General features: G+C 42.7%; 2 protein-coding genes across 5 annotated transcripts; both read right to left on the bottom strand.

Annotated features, from left to right (window-relative positions):
- Window positions 1-786: 786 nt before the first annotated feature.
- On the bottom strand, window positions 787-18,115 carry kif3a (kinesin family member 3A). 3 transcript variants are annotated; one of them, XM_031587027.2, is made up of 19 exons: window positions 17,889-18,115; window positions 16,829-17,111; window positions 16,464-16,608; window positions 16,061-16,145; window positions 15,466-15,571; window positions 14,950-15,089; window positions 14,318-14,515; window positions 13,934-14,108; window positions 13,360-13,458; window positions 11,867-11,953; window positions 9,200-9,208; window positions 7,885-8,041; window positions 5,176-5,356; window positions 4,446-4,556; window positions 3,905-4,030; window positions 3,356-3,409; window positions 2,923-2,991; window positions 2,598-2,725; window positions 787-1,736 (listed from the first exon to the last, which is right to left on the bottom strand). In XM_031587027.2, the coding sequence occupies exons 1-19, from the start codon at window positions 17,892-17,894 to the stop codon at window positions 1,688-1,690; spliced, it is 2,208 nt and encodes a 735-aa protein (XP_031442887.1). In that variant the 5' UTR covers window positions 17,895-18,115; the 3' UTR covers window positions 787-1,687. The 3 variants fall into 3 exon arrangements, with proteins under 3 accessions (XP_031442887.1, XP_031442888.1, XP_012687578.2); XM_031587028.2 differs by lacking the exon at window positions 11,867-11,953 and having other exon boundaries at window positions 17,889-18,112; XM_012832124.3 differs by lacking the exons at window positions 9,200-9,208; window positions 11,867-11,953 and having other exon boundaries at window positions 17,889-18,109.
- Window positions 18,116-18,488: 373 nt separating this feature from the next.
- sh3rf2 (SH3 domain containing ring finger 2) lies at window positions 18,489-24,729 on the bottom strand. Of its 2 annotated transcripts, none has more exons than XM_031587030.2 (6): window positions 23,776-24,729; window positions 21,632-21,802; window positions 21,023-21,222; window positions 20,145-20,431; window positions 19,662-19,951; window positions 18,489-19,353 (listed from the first exon to the last, which is right to left on the bottom strand). In XM_031587030.2, exons 1-6 carry the CDS (start codon window positions 23,880-23,882, stop codon window positions 19,173-19,175), a joined length of 1,236 nt encoding a protein of 411 aa, XP_031442890.1. In that variant the 5' UTR covers window positions 23,883-24,729; the 3' UTR covers window positions 18,489-19,172. The 2 variants fall into 2 exon arrangements, with proteins under 2 accessions (XP_031442890.1, XP_031442889.1); XM_031587029.2 differs by having other exon boundaries at window positions 20,945-21,222; window positions 23,776-24,728.
- Between the last annotated feature and the right edge of the window lie 407 nt (window positions 24,730-25,136).

Below are 25,136 nucleotides of genomic sequence, written 5' to 3'. Positions count from 1 at the left end.
CTCTTTCTCTGCAGGCTTTACTGAACGTGTCTGTGGATGCCGTGTTTGACAAGATTAACTGTGAGGTGGGTGCTTGTTTGAAGCTATCTGGACATTTTAACTGGGGGTCAGTAGGTAAAATGGTCTTGAAAGATGTGTAACAAGGATTTATTCAGTATATGCTTTTGACAGTCCACCAAGAGACTGGAATTTTGCATTGATATGATGCTGATTTGTATTGCCAATATTGATAAGCGATAGGGATCGCTTCGTGCTGATCAGTTGTTTTCATCCCCACAGTGTAAAGATTTCTGCATTGGTCAGAAAATCATTTACCGGGCCATTGGAAAACACCATCCGCACTTGAAGTTAACAAGGGCGCTCCGGGTTTACTCCAATGTAAGGGTTGGTGTCTTAAAGGCACTGCAAAATAGAACCATCTCAAAATGTGAACTCCTTTAAAGATCAACAATGGATATTTCCTGTTGTCAAGTGTATTAAGGAATTAACACTAATCATTCTTCCACAGATGGACCACTGCCCCTATACTGCATCAGGGGTGACATACCAGCTGCAGTCCCTTAAAGAAGACATCATTCATTGCGTCCAGCAGCATTTTTCACACCCAACTATGCAATGCTCATCACGATGAACTATTGATGCTATTGATTTACAGTTTTAAAAGATACTTCTGCTTATTTATTTCTACTTTTATAAATAAATAATTTTGGGATGAGCCAATTTTTGTGTTTATTTATTGCAACAGTATGTCATAAATGTCAATGATTAAAACCAAAAACCGGCCAGTAAATCAGTAAAATAATTTAATAAATTAACAGATATACATTAGATGAAAGCACACGACATGTAAACATTTTGAAATATAATACAAAATAAAAAGACATCAAGCAGTTCTTGACAGTGCATTTTGAAAATGACCTAGTGTTGTATGGCACTACAGAAAAGTGGAAGGGGGAAGGGGGGGTATGGTGTTCTAGCATGCAAATCTTTTTCATTAACCTCCAACACACCCACACACCCCTTCCCCTAAAAGACAAATACAAATAAATGTACAAAGCGCACACTCACTGCCATGTCTGGTAAAAGGCTCCAAGTTCATTGCACACGCATCCAGTGACACCATCACCTATGATTCCTCTAGAGTTGTATATCAACATATTTCAATTCCTTGAATTCTAACTCATGATATCCTCCATCCCTGTCACTGCCATCCAGATGAAATCATGGGCACATTTTTAGTGTGAATGTTTCCTTTCAAGCTTCATGACCTGATTAAACAAAAACAAACTGCTTCCTTTAGCAACCTTGCTTATTTCACTGAAATGTCCAGACATACTTGTAATGAATCCCTAACTGGATAGATCAAACTTGTGTTTTCAGAAAAGCAGAGCAAATTACAATAGAACATTTATTACAGGCCTCCGGAACCCTCGCCCCCCTTTTCCCATCCATCTAAAACACACACCACAGCTGCTCCACTGTCTGGAGTTATACATGAGTACAAATGTTTAAGACTTCTTTCCTGAAATGTTATATTTTGCACATCACTTGGGAGAGAGTTTTTGAAACACTTGGCCATTTTCACCCTCTCCGTGGGTAGCTCTTTAGGTTTGACGATAGATTAGTACTCTTCCTAGGGGGCTCCCCGCCTCCAGATCTACACCGAGCGCTTCCGACTCGCTCTCGCCTACTGCAGGAGGGATTCAATCACGGCCTCTGGCTTGGATGAACGCTTCCTAATACAGAAACAGAAGACGACAATCAGCACTTGGAGCGTCAACAAATCACCCTCTGACCTCTACCAAGGCCACACTTTTGAGTATATAAGGATGTAAGCTTTTTACCGCTGAATGTTTCCTCTTGTCAAATGTGTTGCGTCAAAATCAGTAACAGGTCCATTGTGTTAGTAAGCAAGCTGGTGTGTGTGTGTGTGTGTGTGTGTGTGTGTGTGCACGTGAATTTAGTATAGTTGTATTAATATTCTCATGGTATTGATACAACTTGAGGGAATCGGGGAAGAAACTTGTACTCTGTAATCAGCAACTAGAAATGTAATGCAAAATTTTCACTTGAACCTACTGTCAAAAGACTGACAAAAATGGTCATGAACCCATTAGTGCACATGTCCAGTCACGCTATTAATCATCATGACAGGCGGTATTTAATAATCTGATGGAGCCATCAGTGCTTGTCATGAATTTATTAGAATTTGTCAGAACATCATACATTACATTATACATTTTCAGGGCCATCATGACCACCGCAAGCATTGGGTGGTTTTCCATTACAGGAACTCCAAGCACTTCCCAGGTATTGCGAACTTTGACAGGACCGCCCCACTAATCAGCCTTTCTGTTTCTGTTTTCATTGCGGTGCAAGAACTACCGCACCTACTTGATGTAGCCTTTGCTCTTTGATCGCGACATCAATCCAAAGCATGGCAAAAATAATAATATATTTCTTCAGTGGCAGCACCAAGAGTGATGCCCTATGCCCATAGTGTCTGTGAGCAAGTTGCTAAGGGTGTGTGTGTGTGTGTGTGTGTGTGTGTGTGTGTGTGTGTGGGGGGGGTGGTGGTATGGGGGCAGTTAGTTTACCTGCGTCCTGTTTTAGGCCGGGATTTGCCACTCTTGGAGGTCCTGGGCCTCTCCAGTTTCATAAGGGACTGCCTCATGCTCTCCTCTGTGTAGGCCAGATACACGTGAGACAGGTCCACCTCAAAGGGCTACACCGAGCGAGTTAGACAGAGAGAGTGAGAGAGTCAGAAGAAGGGAGGGAGGAAGAGCGAAAGATAGAAAACAGAAAGATAGAGAGAGCGTGGGGGGGGGGGGGTTGAGAGAGCGAGCAAAAAGTATTAGTGAATCCATCAGCAACAACTGGATAAATGAACAAAAAAATGTGGCCATAGACTGAGACACTCACATCTTTCTCCTTCTTATCAGACACTGGGCTCTGTTTGCGCATGTTGTTGCCAGTGTACGCCACACATTTCTGCAAAAAGACAAAAGACAGACGATTTAAATGCATGCACTCCCCGCTGAGGTTGAACAGTCAGACATTAACCCTTTGTGTATGCTCTCAAGCTCTCCAGATAATTCATTATCAGATGACAGCCTTATTGTAAGTAGAGCAACCAGTTTCATTATGACTCAGGAGATTAGCCATCACAACAAGCTGCACCATGCATGACAAAGCACATGTGGAGATGCGCTACACTTGTCTAAGGCCAGCGGATGCTATAGGGGACTGTTTGACCTAGTCATACGCTTACACAATGGCTACTCTGGACTATGTGGTGAAAAGGTCACGTTATGACATTTAACCGAGGTGTTGGGAAAAAAAGACGGTCACTTACCAGCTGCCACTCGCCGATGTCTTCGTTCCAGTGCACGTAGTTCTCAATCATCTCCTGAAAAAGCCAGAGGGACATTTTCATAACCCATTAACCCATAACCCACTATGGCCGCCAGACCCTCCTCCCTTCTAATTCATGTACTTTCTGTCTAAGGATCATATCAGAACCAGTCAGGGAAGGCATACAAGAAAGGACCGGTAGCAGATTGCCCCACTGTTACTTCATGCAAACGCCTGTTTAACAACATGATGTGATTCTTTGGTGATTCTTTGGCAATTCCACCCCCCCACCCCACCCCCCCGCCTCCCAGTTCATCAGCACACACAACACTCTATTCTTTTCTCTTTGTACACCACTCCATCCATCTTGCTCTCACACACTTATTCTGTTTTATCTTTCCAGGGGATATATCTCTCTCTCTCTCTCTCTCAAACACGCATGCGCACACGCACACGCACGGCACACACGCATGCACACACACACACACACACACAGACACACACACACACACACACACACACACACACACACACACACACACACACACACCTGGTACTCCTGGGGGATGAAGTTGTCTATGATGAGCATCTGCAGCCGGAGCTCACGGCTCAGGTGGCGAATATTCTCCAGCAGGCCCTCGATCTCGCGGTGGTGCTCTTGCTGAAGGTCAGCCATCTGCACCAGAGAAAGAGGTCATATTGCTTAATTATCCCCCAAGTGGAATACAATTCCCTCCTTTATTCGCCTTGCTGTTCAGAGGGAAAAAAACTTTGACCACCAAACGAACAAGTTGTTTATCGTGATGTTTGTGCACCAGGAAGTGTACGCGCTAACTGAAAAGGTGCTAGTCGGGTTGGGTTTAATGCCAGTCCTCTGCCACACCATCACTTAATGCAAAATATGCATTCAGTACTATTATACACACATAATAGACAGATGTGTAGATCTCCCAACTACGATGATTGTTGATGTCTGTGCTTGTTCTACCTTTCTTCCTTTAACCATATCTACCTCTCTATATAGGTTGACCAGATGTCCCCAATTTTATTTCAGTGCAAGCATATTTGGAGCTAGCATCGGACAGGCTTACCTCGGACTTGGCCGCCATCAGCATGGTCCAGACCTTCTTCAGCTTCTTTGTCTTGCCCTGAGCTTCCTCCTGGAGGCTGGTGTACTTCTCCTCAATGTCCAGACGCTCTTGCTGTTTCACACCAAATCACACACACACACACACACACACACACACACACACACACACACACACACACACACAGGAAACAGTGAGAGCAGTACATGCACAAGTCAGAGTGAATATACAAAGTTCATCAAAGGGATCTAATCTTGAATTCAACACTAGATCTCCAGCAGAAATCAGCTATCGGAATTGAGGTAACAACTGTGAATGCACTGTGTGTTATTATATTCAAATAAACTGTGAATGCACTGTGTGTAATTTTATTCAAACAAACTGTGAATGCCCTGTGTATTATTACATTGAAATCTAAACAATATTACGCTTACATTATAAATGTATCATGATTCTACTTGCTTGGGCAGCTCAACAGTATCCCTTCAACTGTACATAAGACTGGCACGAGACGTATGTGTATATGTATGTATCTATATGTATGTGTGTGTGCACATGTGTATGCGTATGTACAGTATGTATCTATATGTGTGTGTGTGTGTGTGCATGTGTATGTGTGTGTGAGTGTGCATATGTGTATGAGCGTGTGTGTGTGTGTGTGTGTGTGCGCGTGTGTGTGTGTGTGTGTGTGTGTGTGTGTGTGTGTGTATGTGTGTGTCCCTTGCGTCCTCACCTCCTTTTCCTCCAGCTCACGGCGCAGCTGCTCAGCTCTCTTGCGGCGCTCCTCCAGCTCGTTGTTGGACTCCTCCAGCAGCTTCTCCTGCTCCTCGGCCTTGGCCAGCAGGTCCACACCGCCCACAATCACCTTCTTCTCCAGCGCCGACAGCTTCTCCAGCAGCAGGTGGTGCTCCTGCCTGAGGCCACACAATTGACATGGATTAAAGCACAAATTTCCCGGGTTGTGAGGTGGGGGGGTTGCTACTACCGCCATGTGAGAAATCATCAGTGGCGTTTGAAAATGTACGGCTTCAAACCCTTGTCTGCTGAACTGGCCTTCTATCGTACAATGTACACATTTCAATCCAGTTTGTCGTCGCAGTACGTGACGCTCGTCACTGCCTTAGCCTGGTTTGTTTTTGGTGTTACCTTGGGCTTGGGTACAGTTAGTCTTCACTCTCGTTGAATTATCCACTGATCATTTATTGTTTACAGAGGCATGTACTGCCCACCGAGACTGGGTTGGGTAGGAATGAGTGAGAACCACTGGCTAACAATATCTGAGGCCCGTTCCTTCATAACAATGTAGACACATTATGCCATCCCAGCTAATGAAACAGATATGACAACTTTTCTGTTAGCAGATGTCTTAATCTGTGGGAACTCGCAGCTTTGTAAAAGTCATCTATAAATGTACATGCAAACCCTGGGAGATGAACCAGATATCACAACATCCAATCTGTGGTTGCTCTTGTGGTGAATGCTGACATCTCAACATTAACATCTGTGACAGGAAATACCCACAGATTCCAGTGAAATGCAGCATTCGTTAAACATTAGTCACCAATTAGTCAGATGCAACTGAATATGGAAATGTGAAAGTCAATTTAAACATAACTTAATCGCGATTAAAAGTTTTTTTTTCTTCTTAAGACTAAATCTTATAAATTAACGAGTAATCACTTCATACAGCGTGTATTTTAGACACTGTTGTTTAATTGTATTTTTTTTTTTAAACACAATGGTGCCCCTCGACGGTAAATCGTAAGAATTTCCCCTGAAGCAATTCGAATCACCTCAATCAGCCCACTGTCCTCAACTATGTTGATGGGCCGACAGTCACCGGCAACCCAAATGGCAACCTTTTCACGGACTGGTCTAGTTATTTTCCTAGAGAAGTCATGGAGTGTGGGCTGGCGATCATCTAACCTGGGACTGCTTTCTGTCGGGTGCTTTGCATTAAGGTGATAACTTAAAGATGAGCTGCTTCTGTGATAGCTAAATTCAGCTTGACAAATGCTACATACAACTTTAGTTTTGTCGATTGTTCCGTCATTTTGGCTCTTAAACAGAGATATTCCGCCCAACAATCCCTCAGCTCTCTCCATCTTCAACTACAGCAGTGATTCTCAAACTTTTTCTGTCATTCCCCACTTTGAACAAGGGGGGCTATTCAAGCCCCACCTGTCCCTCATCGCTCCCATAAAATGGTAGGCCAAGCCCCCCTACTTACGGGCTACATTGAGGGGACACAGGTTCAAGTCTGGCCTGATGTAATTTCCCAATCCTCTCCCCACCTCTTCTCCGCCTCGCTTCCTGTCATAACTTCATGTCCTATCCAAATAAAGGCATTAAAAAAAAAAAAAAAAAAAAATTTTTTTTTTTTTTTTTTTAAAGTTGCGTTAATTGCGTTAATATATTTTATCGCGTTAATCGTAGCCGCATTAATAGCATAGATTAACGCGTTAACGCTGACAGCCCTAAATATTAGTATCAGTAACAATCTAATAATAGTCTCATTTTAATTTCCGAGTGGATTATGTGAGTATTTGAGTGTTTTCATATACCTTTAACTCATGTGAATCCTTCCCCCACAAGAATGCATCACTTTCACATTAAGTAAACTGGAGCCAAAAAACCTTTACATATTGAGGCTCCACGTTCATTCAAATGGTCAGCCAGACCTTTCCTGTCCTTCACACCTTTCATATCTAGGTAGACCCCATACTGTTCCCCTTCCCTAACATGCCCCACCTTACCTTAAAACAAGACCCCCAGACACACCCATAATGTTAAGTTGTGTGTTCTACCTTACTATAACTGAATGCGGCATGTATGCTACGCTATGCAGAAGATTGAGGATTTTGCTTTTGACACCGACGCTTCGTGTGGTGGTGAGAGATTGAGGAAACATTGCCGCCTTTGGAAGACAAAGGGATGCACGGCCAATGACTTTGTTCTTGAATTTCTTTTGATCGCGGCATCATGTACTGCTTTTTTAGACCTTTTAGCCTACTTCACCTTGGCAGACAGGTTCTATTTAAGTGGTTAAGATTCAACAGGGCTGGCAGTAATCATGCCTGGGGGTGTCTAGTGAAACTGAACCCAATTATCAATTACATTTGGTTGTAGTAACTTAAAGTGGATTTTGTAACTAAGGAGGCATTTACTTTTTTTACATAGGTCCAGGTAGAGTTGGAGAACTTTTTTTCCTTCAATAAATGAAAACCATTTAAAAACTGCACTTTAAGTTTACTCGGGTTATCTTTGTCTAATATTAAAATGAGTTTGATGATCTGAAACATTTAAGTGTGCAAAATATGCAAAAATAGAAGAAATCGGGAAGGGTGCAAATGCTTTTTCACAGCACTGTATAATGGGCGAGCTAGGAACCATTAGCCGTAACAATGTGAGTTTGGCATTAGTGGGAATGCAAGGCACTGACTGGGCTTTCTGCAGGTCCTTCTCTCTCTTCTCCAGCTCAGCGCGGGCCTTGTTCCTCTCTTCCTCCTCCATGTCCAGCTTGGCCTCCAGGGCCCGTCGCTCCTCCTCGATCTTAGCCTGCATCTCCACCATCTTATCTGGAGACACCTTCTTCTTGCCTTGAATGCGAGAGGGGAGCAACAGTTAGCAAACACAGAGTCGGTTTCATACGTTTGACATAGCAATGGCAGAATTACACAGCACTGTTTAGGTCTTTCTGGTTTTGCCGTATGAGTATATGTATACAAAGTTAAATACCTTACATACGTGTTCTGTTAAATGTTTTGTAAAACTTATTTTTTCCAAGTGCCTATAATATATGCAATTTCAGCTACTTGTCCTGATATATATAGAATAATGTTAATAACTCTGAAATTGTCAAGGCACTGGCATTCAAAAGTTTGTGAACACCTGTTCAAAAACAGACTGATACTGAATGACAAGTATTTCAAGGAATGCCTGCAATGAAAAACACCTACATGGACAAAACCAGGTAAGGCAGTAATATAGTCCCCAATATAACTGACTCTTACAGGAGCAGGTAAAAACTGAACTGAGATCAGAGCTCACACCACGGGGGAGTAAATTCACCAATGAAGCCATTAATGACACGTTTGTTAGATATTCAATTGTTCCATAACTATTACATACCTAACAGGCACGGTTTAGTGCATTAACAACTAACTATAGCAATAGAAGTCATCAAAGTCACTCCAGGAAAGAATGGCACTTCCGTCCATTGTACCCTTTTAACATCTACTTCTTCCATGACACTTGGTCTTCAAAATGCTTCTGCCAGTGCTTGAATGGATGCTTAGAGTTTGTATTCATTTGGATTACAACAGAATTACAGCAGCTCAAGATGTCTTACAGCAGTGACATTAGAGTCTTCTTATGCTAATCACTTACGGTGCCTTGAGATCTAGTTCTGTTTGGTTTTCGATCAAAGTAATGAACCTTTTCTGAAGTCCCCAGTCCTTCTCAGTCAGTATCTAAATCAAGCTGAAGTTCTTGATCATTTCAAGTTAGTTCCAGGCCGTTCATTACAAAACTACATTTCCCAATTCACATACACCTATTTGTTCATTAGGCTACCTACCCTCAGGGCATTTACGATGAATGATTTGAAATTGAATCAAAAATCTTAAAATATGGGGTGTTCAAAAACTTTTGGCAGGTAGTGCGTGTACAGACTAGACGTGTTTGTTTGGCCTACACTCAGTGCTAGAAAGATCCCCGGGTGAGTAGCATGGAGTTTAGGAGACCCTCACACCAACCTCTTTGGTCTTGAATTTACAGCAGAATAGCGTTTCGCACACGTGGCATTTTTTTGCCCAGAGGAAGGAAGAGGAAGACAAAAAGTGTGACACATGACACATGGTAACTTTGGAAATGCTGTTGAGGAGAGAGACAGAAACACGCTTCACACACACGACACTGAGGTGGAGAGAAATAGAAATAGAGAGAGAAAGAGAGAGACAGGAACACAATCAATATGAAATGTAAGAGCAGACATAAAACAGGAGAATAGTACATTCACAGAGTGAAGTGGATGACTGATGACTTTAAATCTTAGATATACAGTATATAGCCTGTACACTTTGGCCTTCACTGAATCTGAACTGTACTGGCAAGTTACACACAACTACTTTACATTCACATATATTTGCGTAATGGACAATTTATCTGAATACATTTCTATTATAGATGCGGTGTACATTATTTCATCAGTCTGGTTGCTCCCTAGAAATGGAACAAACTGAAACACTTCTCAAGCCTTAAAGGTGCAGTCCGCGATTCTAATCCCATACACTTTTTGTCAAATTCAGCGAAATGCACCTTACAGTCACTAGCTTTCCATTCAGCGTTTGCGCTCAAAAACACTCCAGTGTTCGCACACAGTCCTGGCACTGTAACTGGGAAACAAGCCACAACCAATCCCAGAGAGAGTGGAGAGATGGAGAGTCTGTTGATTAGTACTGGGTCATCACAAGGGGCCGCGGAGGAGGGGTCTATCTGCTGCAGGCAGTGGAGTAGTGGTCAAGCAGGTTATGTCAGAGAGAGTCAGCCACAACAACAAGGTGCCTTTCAGTGCAGAGGTCAACTAAGCCCAAGGCAACAAAATTAGGGCTGAACGATTAATTGCATTTGCGATTTAATAGAACGCGATTTTCTAACCGCAACGTTCGCGATTAAAAACGTGGTCTTAAAAAAAAAAAAAAAAACTTTTTTTTTTCTTCTTAAGATGGTACATTTTGCACACAGTGTCTAAAAAGTGCATGCCTTGTGTTTATTCTTACAATGACTTTGTTTAAATTACTTAAATGCACAGTGGCAAAGCCACCGATTTGTTGTTCTTGATTCTGTAATGAGCAGTTAAAGTCTAATATTGTGTTGGTCATATTTAAATCATTCATTACGATTTGTTGGGAAAACAAATTGGATAAAATAAAAAAATCGCATATTAAATCGCAATCGCAATATTTGGGGGGAAAATCGCAATTAGATTATTTTACCCAAATCGTTCAGCCCTAAACAAAATACAGAAATTTCAAGCAAATCATTTTTCTGAAGGACCAAAACAAAAAAAACACTTTCAAAAGCCTTTAACTGGATGGCGGCTGATTTATTAATGTTTTAAACTGAATTTGTGTTGACTACCTGAAGAACCCGGTCAATAGCCACTAAATCATTTTTAACATACCTGAGAAGAGTTCAGCAGGGTTACGACTATATTCAGGATGCACTAAAATGAACTAGATCAGCACTCTACCAGAGGTCACACATATGAGGCTTTATCCAAAAGGGACTTTCCTCTGTCTTCCATGTTCTTTACAAAGAATGCAATTTATGTAATGCAGTAGGGCCAATCATTTTCCGTTTCAAAAAAATGCATTTTCCGTTTCACATTTTGGTGAATTTCGGTTTTTTTCCGTTTCAGCTCATTTTGCTCACCCTGAGGTAGATTGATGGCTTAAAATTAGTGAATAATATGTGGCACAAGTGACCCAAACCTTCTAAGATTGTTGTTTGCCAGCCATCAACAGAACAGAACAGAAGACTAGAAATATATATATTTTTAATGCGATTGGGAAGACGCGCGAGTGAATGTGACAGGCAGTAGCGGAGGTGTGTGCGTCAACCGTTGAACAGGGGGGGCGTGGCCGGAACGGAGTTCAGCGCAGACGTGACATTTTCTCAGTGGTTTTGTTCTTTAATTAATGTTTGTTCATCGTTGTGATCGTTGTTGTGTTTATTTGAAAGAAATACAGCCTTGCAGGCCAAAATACAGGGGAATTTGGGCGATTTTTATGCACAAAATGATGTTTCCGTCTGAAAGTTGCAATTCCGTTTCAAAGGGTACATTCCGTCCGTTTTCCGTTATCGCGGAAAATCATTGGCCCTACAACAGGCATCTAATTTCCTTGTACAAGTCATTGCCACTGCTGACAAATGAAAGGAATGTTCGACAGTCACGAGATGTACCATAAGGTTATCAAAACGTTGAGGGACCCGTTTAAATTATAAGATTTAATAAATGAAATTACACCTTTCCTACATAATCCAAAAATGACCATATGCAATCATTAACAATTCCTCAGTAACTAGTTAAAGTGACCATTGTGTACTGACATGATGTAACACCAACACAACTTAATGCAGGTGTTACCCTCTCACACACACACGCACGCACACACACAGACACAGAATGAAAGAGAAGCCTTGACGAGTGTTAGGTGTGGTGCGGCACATATGGGAAGCAGTAGGCCATATGTGGTGGCACGTGCACACTGTGATATGCACAAGCTCCAGTTGCGGGGTGGGGGGTTCTGAATGGAGGGTTAGCACAGCTTGTGGTGGTGGTAGTGGCTGGGGGGGTTGTGGGTGTATTACTGGGCAGGCTGGGGTTAGGTTAGAGTGGTTCACACCAGGCTCCCACTCACTAGTCGGGGGCTTGTCGTCAATGAGGGGCGCTAGTGAGCAGGCAGAGTAAGAGCTGCTGCCACTGCTGCTGCTGCTGCCGTCACTGCCTGCAGAGGAGAGAGAGAGGGGCTGCACAGCATGGCAGGGCATGGCACAGGGCGGCCTGCCACACGCTACAGTCACTAACACACGCTCACACACACACACACAGACACAGCTGCCAGGGCATAGCACAGACCCTTTCTGGTTATTGGTCATTCAGGTTACAAGGGAGACAGGAGACAGGGGGCGTGTAGCTTTCATCTCTGCCACCAGAAGAGCAAATAACAGAAACCATGAGTCCTGCTTTTGAAGAAAAAAAGAAGAAAAAAAAAACATCTGCGTTTGGCAACCCGTCGGCAGAAACCACAGAAATCATCTGACCTCAGTACAGCAGATCGCAGTCTTTGACGAGGGCTTCTGAGTAAAAGACACAACATCGGCGTGTCAAGAAGTGTGGCGGATGCAAAGCGCGCCCAAGTTACAAGGTATTTAAGTGCTTATCTGTCATTATCTGACTAGGGACATTCCAAAAAACAACCTACTTATGTAGCTTTACCTATACTATATAATTCATCTATACAAAATCTATACAAAACTCTGATGAACCGCTGCCTTTATTTTTGCAGCGTTGTGTTGGTGACCGCCCATGCAATATACCAGATGACTATTGCTGTGCTCTCCGCCTTGATTAATTTCCAATGATAACCTACCGCAATGCCTCTTATAAGATTACAGACGTAATTTTCTGGCATTCTCACGTTCTGCTCTATCCAACTCAACACGGCATTGACAGAAAGGCTTATAATCAACACTTTTCATATAATCAACACTTTTCATCAAAAAGGAGTTGGAGATTGCTGTGCTCTCCGCCTTGATTCATTTCCAATGATAACCTACCGCAATGCCTCTTATAAGATTACAGACGTCATTTTCTGGCATTCTCAAGTTCTGCTCCATCCAACTCAACACGGCATTGACAGAAAGGCTTAATCAACACTTTTCATCAAAAAGGAGTTGGAGATTGGCCAAGCTGGAAAAATCTACCGCTCGAGTAATTTACAAGCTGTTGTCTATTGTAGGTATTTGCGTCAGGACAGTGGACCGTTTTGTTGGTAGAATAAAAACTGCATCGAAATGAGGGCAAAGGAAGCGCTGGTCGGTAGCACCAAAAGCGAGAACCTTAAAGATGTTAACGCAGCAAAAGAGTGCAACACAGGCCTGGCGCTTGGCCAATGTTCAGTGCCATTGTGTTTTTCAACTTCACGACTCTATCCTTATATCAACTCGTACCTAATTGGAGGACTTGTGTTTAGTGGCTGGGTAGCTCCCGCTCTCTCTAGTGGTGCTGGAAAGGTTTCATTGAAAGGTCAGGGAATAAGCTCCTGGCGCTATGCATCAGATGATGCCAAGCCTACCACCAAAGCACCAAACCCTCATTGAATATGGCGGGTGTCGCAGTTCGGGGCAGTACCTCTGCGTTTGCGCCGTCGCTCTCCCCCCTCTCCGGCTTCGTCTTCACCTTCATCCATCTCCTCAGACCCACTGCCCTCCGAGCCAGAGATCTCCTCTCCTGAAAGCAAGGATGGCCAAGAAAGACACCCATTACTTATTTATCTGAAGAGATTCATTTAGAGTCTATATACGTGTGTGTGTGTGTGTGTGTGTGTGTGTGTGTGTGTGTATGAAGAGACAAAAAAGAGCAATTTCTTCATTCTTATGGGAAAAAATGCTCTTTGGCAGAACCTTTAAAGCGGCTGCTTAGAACTCCTTAAAGATTCTATACAGCTGCTGCTAAAGACATCCTGTTCACTGAGCCCTTTGTAATTTAAAGTTTTTTTTTAGCTTCTACATTTTCAGGTAGAATGTGCATATCCACATAGCAACCTTTTAAACATGTGTACAAACCAAAACAAACATTAGCAACATTTAGACAAAGGCACCCAACAAAAACAAACTCATACAGAGGAACATATCTTACACATGTTGAGATCATTTACTTCAGCATGTGATGAATTAACACACTTCAGTGAGCCAGTGTAACATACCCTCTTCCAGCTTCTTTTTGAGGTCTTCAATCTCCTTCTGGAACTGCCGCAGAAGAGCGTCCTTGGGATCTTCGTTGATGCGAGCTTTATTCTTGATGTTCTTAGCACGGTTAGCATAGCGCAGGGTGCTAATGGTCTCATCGTAGTTGTAATCTGCTGGCCCAATATTTGCACACTAAGAGGAGGAAGGGAAAAGTGAATGAATGACAAAAACTGTGAGTGAATGAATGGGATATGTATGAAAGATCAAGCTTCCATTACACTGATGGAAATGTCCTATGGCTTGAAACTGTAATGACAGCAAACTGAGATGGTAGTAACTACTGGCTCTCAGTGTGGAGGGAAGGTTGACTGAACTGGCACCATTCTAGGTTCTAGCCTTACCATCATGGTTTTGGAGTTGCCCCCCAGGGAGTCCTGAAGCAGGCGGGTGAGCTTTGAGTTCCTGTAGGGGACGTGGGTGCTCTTGCCGTCTACCAGAGCCGAGATGACGTTCCCCAGGGTGGAGAGGGACAGGTTGATCTTGGTGGCCTCCTTCAGGCGCTGCCCCGTGGCCCCCGTCTTGCCCTGCCTCTCTGACCCCTGTGTGCAGAAACACCTTGCATCACATCACTGGCACTTATTGAGCTTTAAGGATTCATTTGATTCTTAATTCAACTGCATTCGTCCGCCTCCTCATGTGTGAATATCTGCACATATAGACAATTAAGAACTGCTGACATGCGGATGTACAGGGTCATAAAAAGCTAAAATAAGCAGCAATGAATAATGACAACGGGAGGAGGTGGGAACTCTGGTACTGAAAAACAAATAATAAAAAAACAAACACAAGGGAATTCATGCTTGATAAGTTCATTAATCTGAGGAGTTGTTTACTACTCATCATTTCTAATGGGCATATGTACCCTGGTGTTAAATTACTGGAACTTACTGTATCTTTTATGAAGACTAAAATGCAGCTGTAGCACAGCCTCCACAGTCTCATTATGCATGCTGCCACCACCACGTCTGCTTACCGCGAGATCCACCAGGTGCAGTTTGCCCATGCGGACATGCTGGTCGCCGTCCACACCCTTCTCGCTGCACTCGATGGTGATGGTGAAGATGGCGTGGGAGCGGGAGCTGTGCTCATTCATGTTGGTCGCCCCCACCGAACCTTACAAGAAGAAAACACATTCTGGGTTTGGATTCTTGTCTGGCTTGTAACAACTACAACACTCTGAATCTGTATGTGAATTGGAAAGGTATAAACTACTACCTCTCACTAAATTGAACTGAAATGTATCCTTAAAGCCCTAAAAAATTGCATTATTATTATATGTCAGAGGACTGATCAATTATTGCAGCATGAACTGATCTGAGCAACTCATCTCCTGTATATATGCTCATATTGTTTGTATACAGTTCATGTAGTTTGTATACAGTTTTTATTGTTTGTACACAATTAGTATTGTTTGTACACAATTAGTATTGTTTGTATACAATTAGTATTGTTTGTATACGCCACTGTTCTGTCAGACTGGTTTGCTTACGGTTCTTGTGTCCAAGGGTCATAATTCTGTCCATGTCATCTGCGTTGTTCACCACATAACCAGAGAGATCTTTGATGTACACCCCTACATCCGGTCTCTCTTTCACCTGAGAGCACAGGAAATGGCATCAGATCTCAGACAAGGGGGCAGAAATGGCTAATGGATACAGTGAAAAGACAATTTCATCAGCACAAAAATACTTAATCTACGATTTTCTCCAGTTCAGATGGTGATAGGTCTAGGCTAATCAAACACTGAAGACACTAGTTAAAGAAAACTAATGAAGACTAGTTTAAAGACACTAATGAAGTAATTTAATGGATTCCCAAGTTGTATCTGTTGTATTTTCAGTCTAATATATGCTCATGTGCAATATAGTGCACATGGCCTCATTTGTATCTCATGATTTTGCACACAAGGCAAAAAACACTGTAGCTGCTGCAACCACAGCACAGGTCACTGCTTATACCTCACTGTAATCACAGAAAATGAGTGATAAAGTGCAAGTGTGCAGACTGAACTGCGTCTCGGTATCTGCTTCTCATCACAGGCTTTTTTTCTTTGATTTAGGGGACTTCTGACCCCCGTTGCTCACCTCCAATCTCTGCATTTGGTCTTTGCCTAACAGGTCTCGCACTTCTTCATTGTAGATCTCCAGATAGGAAACTCTGACTAAGAACCTGGGAGGAAGAGAACACATCACAGGCGATGCTCTGATTAAGCTGATTGTAATATCTTATATAGGCTTTAGGTTTTACAGTGAAGCTAGGTTGAGTAGGCATTTAAATTTGCAGCTATTTGCAGTTTAGCAACAATTGCGACCTCCTACACAAGGCCTAACCTTGGATTTTGCTAGCATTAATTTTCCGACAGACTCAGCACACAACAACCACATAGACAATCTTCAATCGGTATCTATTATGGGTTCCTGAAAGATGTTGAATTAAGCAAACGCTTGCTCACTCAGCATTATCAAATTCAGATGCAGAGATTCATACCTGGTGTCGCCCTCAGCTTTTGCTATGTGGCCAAAGACATGAGCGAAAGAATTTGGAATTATTCCTCGGAGCTCTGGCACAGCTCGAACACCTTCCATTGTGAACGTTTTACCTGTGCCTGTCTGACCATATGCAAATATTGTTCCTATTGAAAGAAAAACAACAAATTATTATTTTTATATTAGACTACATTCAGAATATTTGTATTCCTGAAATGTTCTTAAAAATACAGGCCGATTTATAAGTTTTGAGGCTTGAACTTTCCATAGCATCTATAATCAAGCGTCAAAGAGTGTGATCTTTACTGATGATCTATGGCCATGAAAGTAGTCAGTTAAGAAAACCAAATTCACTCCTTCACATACCATTGTAACCCTCCAGTACAGAGTCCACAATAGGCCTCGCTGTCAAATTGTAGACATCTAGCTGCTTGCTTTCGGGTCCAAACACTGTGTCGAAGGTGAATGTTTTGGGCGGCTCGTTTGACGTTTCTTGTTTGTTCACCGTTATAGTCCCCCGCATCTCATCCACGGAGACAGCCAGTCTGTGTCCCATCATTTTCTCTTTCTGGTTGAGGGGCCTGCATCGCACCACCACCTTGACATTGTCCATCACCTCCGACCTCTCGGCTTTATCTGTCTTGTTGCTCTGTTGCAGGGATGACATGGTAGAAAGTCTTCAAAATATGTCATCACCAGTGACAACTGCACACTACTGACCAGCTAACCAGAGCTAACACACGAAGACAAGCTAGATAGTTAAGTAAAGAAGAAATGCATGCGTAATTGAATTATTTAAATCTCGCTTATTACAAAGGCCACGGGTGATATTTTTGTGTGACATGGGGTAAGGTTAGATCCGTTGCTAAGCAATCAATACTGCTAAGCCCCCCATTTAACTTGCTCGGTTGCGAATGAGGTAAAATCAAGTTAAATAAACTGACAAAGACGTGGTATTTACGACAATAATCAATCAACAACAGGAGTTAAGTCTTTATCAGCCACAATTACTTGTATGGGTAAGAACTATAATATAAATACATATTATGCAATGAGGCGCATCACATATTCTAGCCAAGGATGACAACGCTAACAAGCTAGTTAGCTACCTGGCAAATAGCCATTTATTTTGAATGGGCATACCAACACAGCCTGCTAATAAACGTACCTAGCAACTATGCAACCACTGTAATCAATAATGAAAGATGTTGAGACAAACAGTGAAACCACAAGGCACAACATTATATTGTATTGTATAACTAACATATGTTTAAAACAACTGTTATCTTGATTAATTCTAATCTAGCTTCCACGGATGCGACTTCAGTTAACATTTGATAGCTAGCTAGCTAACTGTTAGCAGCCTAGCAGGATAGAAAGGGAGGAACCGCTGATCCAAAAGGAATTCGCTTGAATAACATCTTACCGGCATTTCTGTTAATTGATATGGGCGTCGTTGGAACCCCACGACTCAGCTACAAAATCCAAATGTCTAAAATCGATGTTGTCACAGTAGCTGTCGTGATTTAACGTTACTACTTTACAAAACACAATTGCCCATTTACCAGCCCTGTTCCTTTCCGTTTGTTTTCCTCATCCCCAACTGGGCGTGCGCACTGCCTGGAGAACGATAGAGAGATCTAGGCAACGACGGCTGCGCGATGCTTCGTTGCTTGCTCCTAAGTTTTCGAGTAGGCCTATAGCCTACTTTACCGTTCCTCTAAAACGACGATGGTATCTATGATGATAATGATGGCCGTGGTGTTTCCTCAAAAATGTTAAAAAAGCATCCCAATAATGGTATGTAGTGGTGGACATGTTTCCGGTTGTCCAGAATTATGTAGGCTAGATCAAAGACACATACATGTTTATGCATAGACATATATAGATCTATGTCTATGGGCTAGATGACCTCGTTGATGAAAAGTAATAGGCCCCTATCTGAGTATAGATGATCTAGGCTACATCAGGAGATTAAATTAAATGGCATTCTAGCGTATAGCCTACAAAAGCAATGACAACTCTAAAAGGTTGAACACATGTTTTATTACATCGTCTTCCATACATTAATACAAGTGCACAGGTTTGATAAGCTGGAAAACAAGAGCACATTTTCACCATTCACAACAGGTGGGCACAACACTCACAGACGCTGGACCAGGGCTGACCAATCCAGTCAGACAAAAGGTCTAGTAAAACAGATGGATTCACTATAGGAAAGGACCACTTCTGTGCCTACACCAACACAGGCCAGGAAAGCACTGCCTAGTTTTAAAGGAACATGTTTTCCATTCATTCTTTTATATTTATTCATTTTAGTTTTGCAGTATTGTTTTTTACCCTTTGGGAGTCTATTTCTGTCAACATATCCATTTACATTAATCTCATTAGCAAAGCCACCTTGAAGGCACAGGCATGTCAGTAGGTGTTGCACGCTTCTTAGGAAAATAAACCCAGAGGATAGTGTCAGATCCAGGAGTCTGTGTGAATGTGTGAATGTGTGTAATATGAAAACGTGCTTCAGATCAGTGCACTGAAACTCACAACTCATAGCTATTGCTTTTTTTATACCTTAGAACAGGTCATCATCAAACAGCAATGCATCAGAAGTGCATTGACAGAACATATGCTCATAAGATAGACATTTGGCAGTACCCTTGTTTCCTCACGGGAAAAATGCAGTGTATATATATATATAGTATAAACAATGTCACATACATTTCTCAAAGCATCCCAGAACTGTGCCCTGAAAAAGGCCTGTTTTCCCTGTGCTTTCCTGTGTCACCAGAACCCGTCCATCCTGACGAAGCCTCTGGAGCAGAACCATCTCCCCTTCAAATAGGTTCATCTCTGCGTCAGTCTTGGCAGAGTAGCCAATAACTACTCTGTGCCTGAAGGTATAAAAAGTAATTGTAATCAGCAAAAAGAAGCAATTCAAAGCCCTTGTACTGTGGCTGTGAAATGTAGCTACATATATTGACTGAAAATACTCCATTGTATTTCATGAATTGAATTAACTGATTATTGATTGGCTTTTTATGACATCCTGGATGTCTGCTGTCATTGGCAGATACAGCTTCACTGATTTATTGAAGGTCAGTGAAAGAAAAACAAGCGGGGGAGATTAAGCATTCAAATGCCTCAATTCAAATGAGACATTATCCCACTGTACACTCTGACTGAGTGTACATTCACTAACCTGCTTGGACTTGACAGGGAGTTTAGGCCAACAGATGTCTTCAAACTGAAAGAAGAGCCTTCTCCATAAGCGTGATCCAGCCCGACACTCTTTTTCACCGAGTTGGCCTTGATGTCTTTGAGCACGGAGCTGTTCCCATCTCTGCCCAGGATGGCTGAGGGGTTCCACAGCTCCATGATCGGAGGGCTGTACTGGGATCCAGAATACATCTGCCTCTCAGAGGTCAGGGAGGTCGTCCATGACACCAGCTGTGGTGTGTCTTCTGTTACGAACCGCACTGTTTTCACAGGCTGAGGACAATGTAAAAATATAATAAAAACGAATTATCATTAAAATAGTAAATAATCATATATGAATTTTAGACAACAATTATAATTTCTTAATATGTTTCGGTGTATTTACAGTTCTAAAATTAAGAATAAAATATAATTTCACTGTATTAAGGTTCTCAGATTTATATTATTTAAAGATACTGTTCCTTACCTTGTCTATGTTGTACTTGTAAGAGTCTGGCTTCACTAAGATGGAGTGGAGGAGACCTGACGAGGCCTCTTTGTGGAAAGTGTCCCTGTGCACGGTCTGGTAGCCACCAGAGGGCGGTAGTGTGTCAGTGGTCCAGCACTGTGGCCTGATGGGGTTGGAGAAGAGGCCGTTCCTCTTTTTGGGCAGCACAGGAGAGCGGCCATAGCTGTAAATCTGCCCTAGGTCTGCAGGCGAAGGCTGGAGGCTGGGAGTCAGGTGATATCGATGGGTTCCCCGCTGAAATGAACCTGAAAAAAAAAAAGAATACAAATTAAAAAAATTTGACAACGTTCCTACCTTTATTGCTCTCCAGAGGGAGAGAAAGATGTTTCTTAGTTATATTCATTTAATTTCCCAGTGTATGCTTACAGCTTATTACCCTGGAATATCAGGGCTGAGGAATGTGATGTCACAGATGATGGATCATAATTCATAACCATGGTTCTGTAAATAACACTGTTTCCCAAATTACCCAAGTGCCTAAACTGACTAATTGATTAATCTATAAAACGTAAGCGTAAGCAGTGTTGTCTTTCATCAACAATACAAAATAAAACACGCCTTTTGGCTTTAAGTTAACGGTTTCTCTGCATAATTTCTTTGCACCCTTCAAATCAAAACATTTGTCAACGTTTCCGTTAGCTATTCAGCCAAACAAAAGTCAGAGGTGAAACTGGTAAACAGTGCGGTCAGAGCTTGGCCTGGCTAGTCATCGCCCTGGGGTATGACCGTGCGTTAGAGTGCTAGATTAGCCACCCCACCTCTGTGTGTGGAATGGAAGGCACGCCTCACAATGTCCCAGCCGTGCTTGACCCCTGAATGTGAACTTCTCGTCGCACCGTGAGATGACATCATTGGCTGGGCTGCCATGGTGACCGGTGGTGCCTGTCCAGTGGCAGACGTCATTCCGTTAGCGTCGCTGACCCGGTCCAGGACCACGCCTAGAGGCTTCTGGGAACCATGGGAACCGTGCCGCTTTCCCACCCCCGTGCTGACAGACGAGGGGGTGGGCTTGGACTCCACAATCCTTGCAGAGGTTCTAAAGGGATAAACAACCCTCAGTCATTGCCCTGTCCCTTTAGAGTTATCCATCAGTTTACAAACAATCTTGCTGGCAGGAAATACATGCATCCATTAACACATTCTTGAGGTCTCCAAATGAAACAGTGGTAAATTATTATTATTAAAAATAATGCATTTTATTTATTGACACTTACGCCACCTTGCAAAACACACAATATCAATAACAATAACAATAAGGCACAGTGTTTAAAGACATTGGCAAGGCAAAGATATCAAATAGTAAGTTCAAATAATAAATATGGTTTAAAAAAATAAAATAAAAACATCAGTGGATAAAAAGCTTGAGTGAGTGCGCTTAGCTTGAGTGTAGCCATTAGGGTTAGAATCAGTCCCGAGCCACTGACCCGAGCACCCGAGCCACTGACCTGAGGACGGGGGTGACGTAGTTGCTGGGCAGGATGCCCACTTTGCCCGTACGAAGGGAGAGCCCCCGCAGCCAGCCCTCCTTGAACTTGCCGTAGACGCCCACCATCTCGCCCTTGCGCAGCTCCAACTCCTCGTGGCGCTGTGGGCTGTAAGAGTACAAGGCAGCACACCTGCAGCGGACAGAGAGGCAAACAGACACGGCCAAAATCATCACACAGCAAAAAGCTTACCAGATGAGACTGCCCTTACACTCTGTGCTGCACGAGCGAGCAAGCACTGGGGCACAAACACACTGACACAGACAGACACACACACACACACACACACACACACACACACACACACACAAACACACAGAGAGAGGCTGATAAGGCATCTGAAAGGCATCTGATATTATTCAGTTACATAAAGCTTACGAAACACATTGTATTTCAGCCACTTCATTTGGAGAGTGCCCTCCAAGAATAATAACACAGGCACAGATACACACACACACACACACACACACACACACACACACACGTTCACAATTGCACGTACCACCAACAAGCACCCCACACTGAATTAACATGCCATCGTGACCCAGTCAGCCCACGCAAGGATGCTTGACATCGTGCATACACACACACCGCAAGACATGACACTGGCTCACATACTGATAGAGAACACACACACACACACACACACACACACACACACACACACACACACACACACACACACACACACACACACACACACACACAGTAACAGTAACAGTGGAAAGCACTATATCCCACAACCTATTGCAGATGCACACAAAAAAGCACACTACTGAGACCAATATGCATTTTAAGGGCCAATACCGATTCCGATGATCAATGAATACCGACTTAGGGTGGCCAATATTCATTAATCATGTTTGGCTGTTGCAAAAACAAAATCCATACATGGAATTATAACAAGTTAATTTGTGAATACCCTCAATGACGAACAGGCAATGTGCAGATGTCTGTGGTACACCACCCGGGAATAATCATTGCTTTGCTTTACTTTAAGAAATCTGTTTACTGACTAGTGTTGATTTTTTTTTTTTTTAAATAGGGCTATAGTTTTCCCTGCCCTTTCATGACCAAAAGTTACCTACCATCATCTCCATTGCTGGTAATCAGCTTTGATTTGCACAGGTGTGAAATAAACAAGTCTCATTTGATCACCGGGTCTCCAGTAGTATTATTCCGAGGGAGCACATGAAAATCTTTAATGCAAATCACTTTGGATAAAATGTGCTAAATAAATAGTATAAAGGTATTTTCCTTTCTCTTGACCCTGAGCCAGTGTTTTAAAACACGCGCAGTCAACAGACATAGGATGGCTATGAATGGCCCCAACGATGGCATTAACTAAGGTACCAAAGACAGAGATGAAGCTAACGTTGACTAGCTAGCCAGCTAACTTAAACAAAGTTAAATAAGGTTAGTTACATCTACAAACATTTTAAAGATATGCCATGTGACAATTTTTTTTAAAGTCAGATAAAAAATCTGAAATAGGACGTTAAAGTACATAAATTGGCAAACTGAAATGATGAACTAACCTGAGACAGTATACGTGCAGTGAATGCCTTCCTCCTTGCCCAATGTTATTCCCTGGAGCACCAATTGTCTTTGCTACAATTACTACGGTTATGATTACCGACCCAGTTTCCAGAAATTAATGTTTAAAAAAGTATATAATAAAGGAAAGAATAAAATATCGATAGATAGTTCTAGTTTAACTCTGTGTGCAAGTTAACCTGTCATACGTAGGGTAAACACAAGAGGACGAATTTTGACAAATATCAGCACCGCCGATATGAGGAAGCCAATACCGTTATGAACAATTAGTGTCAAAGAGGACCGATAGTGGCCGATATATCGGCAAGACTGATATATTGGTCTATCCCTAGTACGGTCTACAGGCACACACACAGGCACACACACACACACACACACACACACACACACACACAGCAACACACACTGAGAGTACACACACAACTGAATACACATTTGTTCATAAACTGACTGGAGACTGAGCACCCACACACACATAGATGAACAGCATATACAGACACACACACACACACACGCACACACACACACACACACACACACACACTCACACGCTGATGGAGAGCCGCTGAGTGGATGACTGCTTGTCTGACACGGCTGTGTGGTCCTGTGGGCCGATCAGTGCCATGGTGATTGTTGAGGGAGTGTCTCCGTTCATCTTTCTGTCAGCCTGAGAACAAGCAGACGGGCATTAACACACTGAGCTCCCAGTTCACTCCAGGCAAAAAAACAGGCACAACTTTCACATCAATCTCCCTCCCCTCACCAAAAAATGTCCAAGATGATTTTATAACAGCATGAGCTATAGATGATGTCTGCATGTACAGCACCTTGGCTTTTTTGTATGCCCTGTTAGGGTGCAGTATAGATCATGTTCCAAATTAACACATGTATTTTTGTGTTTTTATACTCATGCAAGTTTACATACATGTTCATACATACTGCACATACATGCATACATACATGTTCTTTGCTCGGTCTGTATCTGCAATGTCTGTAGGTAATCCAGGTTTAAGAAGCATGAGGAGGCACATTTACAGACAGGCTAGTGAACAAAGTTTAACATGTAACATTTGTAAGGGCAGTATAAACACTACATGTTTAACATGTTACATTAGTAAGGGCAGTATAAAGGAGGCTACTATCTAGTTAGCATGCAATGGAAATAGTTGCCGTGGTCACCCAATTATAGTTTTAGACAGTGCAATAGTAGTAATGTTAGAATTAAGTTTGTCTCAAGCTATGCTGTAGAAAGACTACAAAGGAAACGTTTCCAAAATGTTTGTGATTTACTGATGCAAGTCCTTATTTTGCCTTTCCCAGCTTATCAGCAAATGAACTCCCATTTGTGTCATGTATTTTTAGATTATTAGTTCACCTTCACAGATCCACACTCTCTGACAGGGCATATTTTTCTAGTCACTCCTCCACAGTCCCTCTCCCAGTTTCTTCCTCCCCTTTCCTCTTTTCCCCTATCTCCCGGACCTCCTTTTTCTCCTCTGCCCTTTCTCTCTTCCTCCCTCTCTTTCTCTGTCTTATTCCTTCTCCATCCCCCCCCCCCCCTCCTCCCCCTCTCCCTCTCTTATGTAACCCAGAGTTAAGCATCCCCGGCAGGCTCCTACACCAAACAAACGATGACTGAGTGGAGTACAGTGCCCTGAGGTGTGGTTCCAACTTGTGAGGACGTGATGTGGGATAATGATGTATAATTACACAGCTATAACGTTCTGCTCTTTTATTCCCTTTACGCTCTCTCGGCTGAGCACGCTCTCTCGGCTGAGCTCGCTCGCGCTCTCTCTCTCTCTCTCTCTCTCTCTCTCTCTCTCTCTCTCTCTCTCTCTCTCTCTCTCTCTCTCTCTCTCTCTCTCTCTCTCTCTCTCTCTCTCTCTCTCTCTCTCTCTCTCTCTCTCTC

The sequence above is a fragment of the Clupea harengus genome, chromosome 20 (assembly GCF_900700415.2).
Source record: "Clupea harengus chromosome 20, Ch_v2.0.2, whole genome shotgun sequence".
NCBI lineage: Eukaryota > Metazoa > Chordata > Actinopteri > Clupeiformes > Clupeidae > Clupea > Clupea harengus.
The sequence above is the reverse complement of the archived record's forward strand: the minus strand, read 5'-3'. Positions and strand labels throughout refer to the sequence as shown.

Coding starts and splice junctions, on each gene's coding strand:
- kif3a (XM_031587027.2), bottom strand. Junction 3,410..3,904: donor TCATCCCCCAGGAGTACCAG/GTGTGTGTGTGT, acceptor TGGCTTTTTCAG/GAGATGATTGAGAACTACGT. Junction 2,992..3,355: donor ACATCGGCGAGTGGCAGCTG/GTAAGTGACCGT, acceptor GTCTTTTTGCAG/AAATGTGTGGCGTACACTGG.
- sh3rf2 (XM_031587029.2), bottom strand. CDS start 23,882: ATGAACGGAGACACTCCCTCAACAATCACCATGGCACTGATCGGCCCA. Junction 19,952..20,144: donor ACAAGTACAACATAGACAAG/GTAAGGAACAGT, acceptor CATTGTCCTCAG/CCTGTGAAAACAGTGCGGTT. Junction 19,354..19,661: donor TCCCTGTCAAGTCCAAGCAG/GTTAGTGAATGT, acceptor TTATACCTTCAG/GCACAGAGTAGTTATTGGCT.